General features: G+C 42.5%; 1 protein-coding gene across 4 annotated transcripts in view; it reads left to right on the top strand.

Moving 5' to 3' along the window:
- The window catches only part of exoc6b (exocyst complex component 6B), a 116065-nt gene that overhangs the window by 53872 nt on the left and 52093 nt on the right, over positions 1-10100 (top strand). For 3 of the 4 annotated variants that reach the window (XM_032499412.1, XM_032499411.1, XM_032499409.1), the window contains 5 exons: positions 2440-2560; positions 3196-3267; positions 5317-5414; positions 6171-6276; positions 6478-6587. In XM_032499412.1, coding sequence (XP_032355303.1) covers positions 2440-2560; positions 3196-3267; positions 5317-5414; positions 6171-6276; positions 6478-6587 — 507 coding nt within the window. The remainder of the gene's footprint in view (positions 1-2439; positions 2561-3195; positions 3268-5316; positions 5415-6170; positions 6277-6477; positions 6588-10100) is intronic. The other variant, XM_032499410.1, reaches the window with a different exon arrangement.

Genomic DNA, 10100 nt, shown 5'->3' with positions numbered 1-10100 from the left:
AAAGTTCCCTTGGCCTTTGGAATTAAACTAACCCCACCCCCCATCACATACCCTTCACCATACCTCGAGATTGGCATAGTTTTATTTCAGTTAGCCTAATAGCTGGTTTGATTTGCATTGAGAGATGATCTAATGGAAAGTTCCCCATGCCTATCTCTATGGATGGTGAAGGGTATGTGATGATGATGCTCGGGCCCTGTTTATCGACAGCTGCAGCCACCTCACTCTGACAACTCTTAATTAGTGCATGTACAGGTACTGTGTTGTGTGTGTGTGTGTGTGTGTGTGTGTGTGTGTGTGTAATGTAGTGCAATGTGTATTCTAACAACAGTGTGAAAAGAAATAGAAAATCTTCCATATTTCAACTCTCCCGTAATAACAAAGAGAAGACTACCCATGCAGAGTCAGGCTACAGTGTCGACCACATTGGGGCTCCTGGTGTTCTGGCGAGGCTCAGTTTGAGTGAGACATGTTGTCAGTGGACATGAACCAAAGTCACAGTGCAGGCCATTTGATCCGTTTCAGGCCGAAAGCAGTACCTATTTAAGATTGACGAGTGCGGTCCATTGCTGAGACATCAACAGTTTTTTACACTTGATTGGATGAGTGCGCCACTTACTCGCCTCTCATTAGTACTTGTCATGATTTTTAAACATCATGGAAAGAATGGGCCACACAGTTGCGGATTTAAACTTTTATATTGCTGATGTCTAGTTTAAATCATTACAGTCTCCGCACTATATATAGATGTGATGTTTTTGTTAAAACATTTTTTTTTTTAAATCTCTTCAGTTGAAGCTCAAGTGACAAATATTTGACATGAATCATCTATGTCCTGATTTAATAACAAAGTCTTATTCTATTGCACTTTGTTGAATTTTTTGTTTCATCATTGCATCATCTTTTCCACTCCAGCTGAACATAAAAACTCTAACACTTGACTTGAAGGTATCTCCATAAGAGTGACATGACATTGTCATAACAGTCATGACACATAAATCCTAATACTAATTATAACTTGTCATGTCAAAACCGAATGACACTAAAAGAAGCGTTATGTCATAAGCGTGTATGACATGTTTATGATTGTCTCATGTCACTCTTATGTCGATATTGTCAAGTAAAGTGTAACTTTTTTTGCGATAGTTGAACGTTTCTCCCCCCCCCCACAATGTCTGCCGTTTCTATTCCCCTAATTCATTTTTTCATATGCAAATTGAAGATGTGCATGAAACAGATGGGTGGGGAAAAACACACACATTATCTCCTAGACGGTGATGACGACAAGAATCCAGGATTCACTGCACCTGGCCAAGAAATTATGCACCACATAATGTCCCGTAATTTTTTTTTAAGATAAGATAGATTTCTTTCTCCCGAAGGAAATTTGTCTTGGACAACAAACAATATCTGCAGTTTTAAAGAATTTTTACACAACATAGTGCTTAGATCCGTATACACATACATAAAGTAACACAGACTGCTGCATCACACTGACTGGACATGCTCATTTTGTATGCAGAGCCTGTCACTAGCCAACAAAATTGCACACTGCCCGTTGTACAGCACATTGTAATATTCGTCATAATGTGTGCAGTAAGCCGCCTCATCAACATAAAATCCTGGAAAAAGTAAATATTTACATTTAAATTTAATTTCATTTATAGTATAAAATCAGAACAAGAGACATTTCTAGACACTTTAGAGATAGAGTAGGTCTAGACCACACTTTTAAATTACATATACATATTTTACAATAAACCCAACAATTGCATAAATTCCCCCAAGAGCAAGCATTTAGTGCAACAGTGGCAGCCGGTGCCAGTTGGGGGTATGATGAACAGTGGCAATTATAGTTACGATAAAGATAATGGAACTTTGACTAGAAATAATAGTTGTAGCAGTTCAGGGCGTAGCAGGGCACAGAGTAGCACCACGGCGGCAGCTGCAACCATGATTTAGGTGCCACCCTGATCCAAGGAAACTGCGCGGAAAGAAAACATAAGGACTCCCGGGAATAAGCTCCCCGGAGCTAAGTTAGTACCGAGCATTACTGGGACATGAATGCACATCGATGGTAAGAGACGAGAGAGGAGCTCAGTGTGTCGCAGGAAGTCCCCTGGCAGTCTATACTATATAAACTATAACCGCACAATGAAGAGCTGGTCCAAGGTAAACCTGAGTAAGCGCTATAAGGGCGGGTTGATGAATCTGGCGACTATGAAGAGAAGCAGGGAAGAGAAGGGGTGCCATGTCTTTAGCTATACACACTCCCCTACCGGTCTAGGCGAATGTTGAATGCACGTTTGTGTAGTTTTTACCCTTTAGGCTTTGTACTGATCCTTTTAAAGCTAACTATTTTGGTGTATCATGAATTGTGCTCTGTCTTTGTTGTCTTCCTTCTCACCCTCTTGTCACTCCTTCCTTTCCTCCGTCCAGCTTCTTTGTCGTGGAGGATCACGTCCTTCACACCACACAGGGTTTGGTCAACAGAGCGTACGTGGAGGAGCTTTGGGAGTTGGCGCTGTCCAAACTCATCGCCGCCCTGAGGACGCACTCTGTAAGGACACGCAGCCCACACACAAATACACACTCGAAAGCACAAACTCAGTTAGTTACCTAGCCTTTTGAAAGACTGGGGTGCGTGTATTTGGCGGGGGGTTTAGGTGTCCTTCCTCAAGAAAATGTGACATTTTTCAGAACAAAGATTTCTCCACACATTTTGTGTGTCTTTGTGGGATTTTGTATATATTTCTGTAGTTGTGTCTGTTTTTGGTCATTTTTGTTTTTTTGGAATTGTTTAGGGTCTCTGTGGTCATTTGGCATCACTTTGTGGTCGCTTTGTGTCCCTCTGTGGTACTTTTCCGTCTCTTTTTCACATAATTTTGGACTATAATTATCACAATATCTGTGTCTGAAAGGTTGGAAAAGCTGGAGCACATAATAAATACCACTCACAAAAAGCTTGAAGACAAACACTTCCGAAAGAAGTCCAACTACAATCATTAAATCTGAAAAAAGTCTTTTAGTTAAATTCATTCAGCTAAGGTGCTGCCCAATGGCTGCATCTGAACATTAAAATGGCGGGAAAAACCCTGACAATGTGCAACTTTATTATTAGCATTGACTGGACTGTATTACCATAAATACTGTAGCAGCTGCAGCGCACTCTGACCCACTCTTCTGACTCCGCAGTCGTACTGTGACAACCCTGACCTGGTGCTGGATCTGAAGAACCTCATTGTCCTTTTTGCTGATACACTGCAGGTATGTATGTTTGTGTGTGTGTGTGTGATCCGTTGTACACTGTGAAGAAGGGATTGCCATCACGGCAGCTCATGTTAACAACATGCTGTATGAAAGTCTTGTTTTCTTTTCTTTTAATTTTGGTTTTTCTTTAACATTTTGTTCTTATAGCCAGTCGTCTTGGCGTAAGCTGTTTGACTCCAGGGGCCCATGAAACTTGTTCAAAGCATGTTTTGTAGTTTATAAATGGACGGCTGCCAATCTCTAAAGAAAGACTCTCTTTCTTAATTCGACCTTTTCGGAAGTACAAGTCAGTCATGTGATGTCGGTTTGCTCGCCGTATTTATTCTCCCCAGTATATGTATGAACTGACCTGGATGGATTGAGTGTGATGGATGGGAGGATGGAGGAAAGAAGGGGAGATAGAGAGGATGTGGGTAAAAACCCGTACGGGAGAAAAACATTCAGAGAGGAGTGCGAGAGAACAAAGGAAAGGGAAGTGATGAGTGGATGGTTACGATCCTCAAAAGTCATTCACGTGAAGTGATGAGGTGACGCTGAATGGCTGAGTGCACCCAGTCTAAAGAACATCACTAAATGTGTATTTACTATTCTGTTTTTAAGACATTTTTATTATTTCCTCCACTTCCTTTAGTTAATGGTAGCTTCAGAAACTAACAAAAATAATCCCTGGATCTCTGCTCAGAGAAAATAACTACTCCCCCCCACATATTTTGCGGACTTGGTAAGGAATATTTTGTCTATTTATCGACCAGGGTTTTTACTGACTCAGAATGGGCTTTTGGGGGGAGTGGGGGGGGTGTGTGTGACAGTAAGCATTATGGGTCTGAAGACAGTAAAGGCAATAAGTGTGTGTTACCTTATTTGGAAGAAATCTATATGCATTCGCCCGCTATTTCTAATGAATTTTAAAAACAACAATGTTGATTGCCCTTGACTAAATGAATCCCCAATCAGCAAAACTGCTTAAAAAAGTAATATTACTATTTAAATACTACGTTAAAAGTCTGACACAGCCCAACTCATAATAGTAAAACTGAGATTAGCGCTCCAATTCAAGTTTATGATCTTCTCTTCAACTGTTGTTTGGTAAAATGTACTTTACACAGTCGGAGAGAATTTGAATTGCTATTATTTTGGTGTTGGGGATTTTCCTTTGACTAGGCTAGCTAAAACTTATTTGGGGGCGCCAAATATTCCTCTATGCAGGAAAAACCCTGTCTGCTTCTTTTCCCATAAGTCACCCTGTTTTCCTAGAAGGCACAATGTTTAAAGGGGAACTATGCAGTTTTATTTTAGCTTAATGTACCTTAACTTAAGCTAACCAAAAAATTGACTTTCAAATTGCAGAAGACATAGATGAAGTAGCACATGAGTAATAATAATATGTTAAATTAGGAAAAGGTAAGTTTGTTGCTTTGAAAGATTTGCAGTTATTGTCACAACACAAACAAGAGTGTATAAAGAGTAGTTTCCAGCTTGGAGGTGTAAAAGGTTTAGCCTTCATCATGTCCTCCTTTGCTCACCTATGGCCGTTTTCTCATATGAACTCCAGACATTATGCAAAGTTTCCCTTTCACCCAGTAGGAGATGTACATGTCAGACGTTTAGTCTTCTACTGGGAATACTCCATTTGGTTGGTCGTCTATTTCCGGTCCTTGAATTTGTCCGTCGATTTTTGGCATCGCCTTTTACCGACGGAGGTTTCCTAAGCTCATCGTCTCTTCAGTTAGACATTTTTGTTGTCGTTATCACTCCCCAATGTAAGTCGACTGCAGATCTGAGGTTTTGCGCCTGCCGCATGATAGAAAACGTCACCGACACGCCCACTGACTCGCTGCGAGATCTTCGGACAATGACCTGCTCTATTCACACGTGGGCTCAATCGGACATTAGACAACAGACTTTTGTAATTCTCACTTCCAGCTCCTTCAGGTAATGTGTAGAGAAGTTCAGGGTTGCAGTGCATGTTAGGAAAGGGCTCACGTTGGCATGTCGAGGTGTGTCTGGACACTGACAGGTTGCGTTGTGGTTGTCTTTCTCCTGCAGGGTTATGGTTTCCCAGTGTCGCAGCTCTTTGACATGATGCTGGAGATGAGGGAGCAGTACGGAGAAATCCTGCTCAAGAAATGGAACATCACCTTCAGGTACTTTTTTACTTTCAGGGTTACTGAGAGATCACCCACCTTTTGCTGCAGGACGTGTTGGTGTGTGCTGCACTGACCTGCCCCTTTCTAGTCATAAGGTCATGTAGTTTGTGGGGCTACTACTACTACTACCACCACCCACACACACACACCCACACACCAGCGTTGGTTTGTGAGAAATGTCCTGGTTTTGAAGTTTTATGACCAGTTGGAGAGAGGAAGTGTTTTAAATCAAACGTCCGGAACATTCTCTACCCTTCAGAATGGGTAATACCATTGTGTGTGTGTGTGTGTGTGTGTGTGTGTGTGTGTGTGTGTGTGTGTGTGTTTGTGTGGTGTGGTGTGTGTGGTGTGTGTGTGTTTACATCCATTGTTTCACCATCGCTTTTGTCCAATGACCACCAGTGGGACTTACAGCGAACGGACAAACACACCATCTCTCCTCCTTACACACACTGGGGAAGCCACAGGAATGTTGTGTTGTATTGTTGGAGAGGGAGCGCTCTCCGGTTCACGGCCTCTCCATGGAACGTTGGAACGTCCGAACTCTGGAGCGCCAACAAGAAGTGGGGGTGGTGAAAGAGGGGAGGGTGGTGGCTCAAGCATTAGAATGACCCCCAATGGGGGGGGGGGGTGTGTGTGGCTAATGGCATCTCACCCATTCCTGTTGACCTCTTTTGAATTGTCTTAGAATAGAAGAGAGGAAATGATTTACCTGTGATTTTGGTTTTCTTCTTCTTCTCCGCTCATATCCAGGCAGGTGTTGGACCAGGACAACTTCAGCCCAATCCCAGTCTCAACAGAGCAGGAGTACAAACACTACACTTCCCAGTTTCCCCTGCAAGACCCCGAACTGGACAAGGTAGAGTCAGAAGAGAGATGGAATGAAAGTGAGGGCGAGAGCAGATTAATGGCAGGGTCATGCTTCTTCAAAATGAACAAACAAGCAAATAAAGAGAAAGGAAAACATCTTCAGAGTAGTTTTAGTAAAGTCTTTCATTTGGAAGCTCCTTAGAAATAAACTTTGAAATACGAAGTAAAAATCATTATTTATTTCCTGCAGCTTCCTTTTCCCAAGAAGCTTCCCTTCTCCGAGTTTGTGCCAAAGGTCTACTGCCAGCTCAAAGAGTTCATCTACGCGTGTCTCAAGTACTGTGAAGACCTCCATCTCAGGTACACTAGCACACAAAATGATTGCCTTTCATTCGTCCACCATAATACTTGCTTCTTGCCCCCCCCCAAAAAATATTTTTCTCCATCACTTTCTGCGGCACACACAAACATAAAGTTGGATACAGCAGCCTTTCCTTTGTCCATTTTTCCATTCTAACCAGGGGTCTTTGTCTCATTAGATTTGGCTTAAATATACACACACCACAACTTAGCAGTCAAGCTCAACTTCTGTTCCATGTTCTGTTGAGGTTAAATGGTGACCCTCTGAGTGTGTGTGTGGGTGTGTGTGCGCGCATATTGTTTACCGTTGATGGAAGATTTAACTACAACAATGCAGCCACTTTTCTACGACGGAGACAAGCAATCAGGAAACAACTTCCGCTGTCCAGGAGGATCCCACAGAGCTGGGATTCAGCCAGGCACACACCACACACAGGTATACACACTCACACACTCATAGCTACACATGCATGACGACATTGGCTCATGTACGTGTACAGGAACACACGCAGGAAACATGAACTGCATTATATAAACTTACAAAGAAGCAAACGCTTTCATGCACATTTTGCAGTAAAACATTCTCTTTGATAAGTGTTACTAGTGTCGTGCGTGTGTGTGCGTGTGCGTGCGCGTGTGTGTGCGTGTGTGTGCGTGTGTGTGCGTGCGTGTGCGTGCGTGTGCGTGTGTGTGTGTGTGTGTTCTCTCCGTGGGGGCTGGGAACCAGGGAGGTACCATTGATCCGTGACCGGCGGAAGAAAAAGATGGAGGCAAGAGGAGGAGTGATTGGGGGGGGGAAAGCTGCCTAATTAAAGGGAAGAATTTTGAAAAAAAGAGAAGGGATGAAAAGAAAGACACTAAGTGTGTGTGTGTGTGTGTGTGTGTGTGTGTGTGTGTGTGTGTGTGTGTTAGATGTAAAGCGCTGGCCAACCAATTTAATCAAAAACTGCGTTTCAAAATGGGAAATCCGGTCTCAGTAGCAGATTCATTAGGGGTAAAGCTTCGAGGTAAAGCTGTTGTTTTATTGATTTTTGTTAATGAAACCATTTAAACCGTAGCATTACCCGCCATAATAACTAATTGAAATCTTATATTCTTAAACAGTTACTAAAATAAAAAATCCATATTCAAATCCATTCATTCCTTCAAGGCATATACATATAGTCTTAATGTCCATATTTGTTCCAGATTTGTCATTAAGAGGCCGACTTTGCTGCCTGCCATTACACATGTATTAGTTCTTTGCACTGCAAATTACCCTGGGAATCCAGAGTTCTCACGAGAGAACAATTAGAATTTGCTCAGCGAGTCACTCTGGCATCGAGTAATGCTGCTCATTAACTATGCCCTTGTAGCCGAGCTGCGCCAATCACATCAGTGTATTTGATATAGGCGGGCCAGAGGCAAGCTAAACCGATGACGACAGTATTATCTCCCAGATTAAATCCTTACTGCAGTTTCCCCTCTGTGGGACAAATAAAGGTTTTTCTTATCTCATCTCTGCTGGTAGCTAAGCGTGTGTCACCCTGTGTGTTATTGTGATTGGTCGTAGTGTTATCCAATTGCGTGCAGCGAGATTTTCAGATGCACGCTTGGTGACGCCCCTCGAGATGGGCGACTTTCATTACTCGATGACAGACCCTTAATCTTTGGTATTTGGGTCTGGATTTCCAGGCTAACTGCAAATAACAGCGGTAATAAGATAGACTTTGTGGTGGGCGTGACAGGCAAGTTTTACACTCGTTCTTTCTTCATCAAACGAGTTGCTTGTTTGACAAATTGTACAGATTTTGTATTGATATACAAGATCCTAAAACAAAAAGATGCACAAACGATGAAAAGTATAACTGGAAATCCAGTAGGAAACACGTAAGTTTTTCCTTGCACTTATTCAATTTGGGCCATGCTGCAGCAATCATCTGCAGGTGAAACAAGCCACTATTACTATATGCTGCCTGCCGTGATAAACATGACTAAATGATAATTTTAGCAACAGTTGCATGAAGAAAAAAAAAAAAAAAAGATTGTAAAATCAGCTAAATTCTTTATACAACTCTGAAATCATCTGTACAAACACAAATGCCAAGACGGATGTTTTTTGGGTAACAGTTGCTCCCCGGTCTCTTGCTGACCAGACAGCACTAATCGCTCTTCTCAATCAGAATAATGACTCCACTATTTGACCTGGCTTGATTTCTATGGTGCTGCACACCCTGCTATCTGGTTACCGTGGCGGCACGCCTTCCTGCCCGCTTCAAAGAGGCACACGCAGATGCACAGGTCCGGAAGCAGACGGGATGATGGAGCAGGATTGTGGTCATTGATCCCTCTGAACTCTGACCTTAACCTCTGCTCTCATCTCTGATTCAACGGAAGGGGAGTGTGTGTGTGTGTGTGTGTGTGTGTGTGTGTGTGTGTGTGTGTGTGTGTGTGTGTGTGTGTGTGTGTGTGTGTGTGTGTGTGTGTGTGTGTGTGTCCGCGCATGTTTAGCTACTTTTGTACTTCAAGTGTGTATGCCATGACAATGTTTCAATAATAATTTTCAACTCATTGCACACTTTTACCTTTGGGTCCTAGATGTAAAGTAGCAATTTCCATCCAGAAGTAATATCATTTTAGTTGCTTATGTTGGTGAGGATCTTGTTTTTCTTTGTTTATTGCTTATAAGTACAATTTTGTATTTGCATCTAAATATTCATTTGTTTTTGTTTTTAATTTCTAACATATTCAAACAATTGACTTGACTTTAGAGAATGAGTGTTGGTTTGGCAGAGGCTCCAGGGATGTTTCAGGAGAAACAGGAGATGAGGTGATGCTGGCCTGAATATTTTTGGACTAGATATCGACTTGTAGCCTCGAGGTAGAACAACTGGCCCCGTAGACGCCCCCCCAACCTCTGTCCCGCTCTAGGAGACTGTAAAACCCTGTGGAGCTTGGAGACTGTAGGCGTGAACGTGTCGAGCTGTGAAAACGAAGCGGGGTGTTGCTGAGAGAGAGCATGCATGCATGCTCAGCCAGCATGGTCGAGCCAAGGAAGGGAAAGAAAACGCAGGGAACGGCGGAAGGAAGTGAAAGCCCTCATTGGCTATGTTTTTCACACAAGCGAAGACAATCCGGCGATTTAAAAACTAAAATCGCGTATGTCAATCTCGATCGGCTGTTTGATCACAAACACCAGTAGAGATCCAGAGTGCCAACGTGCTGCTACAGCTGGTTTGTTGTAGCCTGGCTCCCTAGTCCAATCACAGAAATAAAAACACATGTGCATGAGCACATCCTTGTTTGAAGCAGGCTTTTAGATTGGGCTAAGGCCTCAGCCTGGGATGTAGCGATTCTGATACATTTCATAACGATGATCAAAATTGAATCAAGAAAGTAAAGTCCCAATGTCTTGGCCCCTCCAGCTTGTCGGGTAATACAGAAAATGTCTCGAATGATTCGATTCAATATTGATTTTCGATTCAAAAACGATTCTCGATTTAAAAAACAACAATTCACAGTATGTAAATGGAG

Source organism: Etheostoma spectabile, chromosome 19 (assembly GCF_008692095.1).
Source record: "Etheostoma spectabile isolate EspeVRDwgs_2016 chromosome 19, UIUC_Espe_1.0, whole genome shotgun sequence".
In the NCBI taxonomy this organism is placed as follows: Eukaryota; Metazoa; Chordata; class Actinopteri; order Perciformes; family Percidae; genus Etheostoma; species Etheostoma spectabile.
Note: the sequence above shows the minus strand (reverse complement) of the source record. Positions and strands in the feature narration are given on the sequence as shown.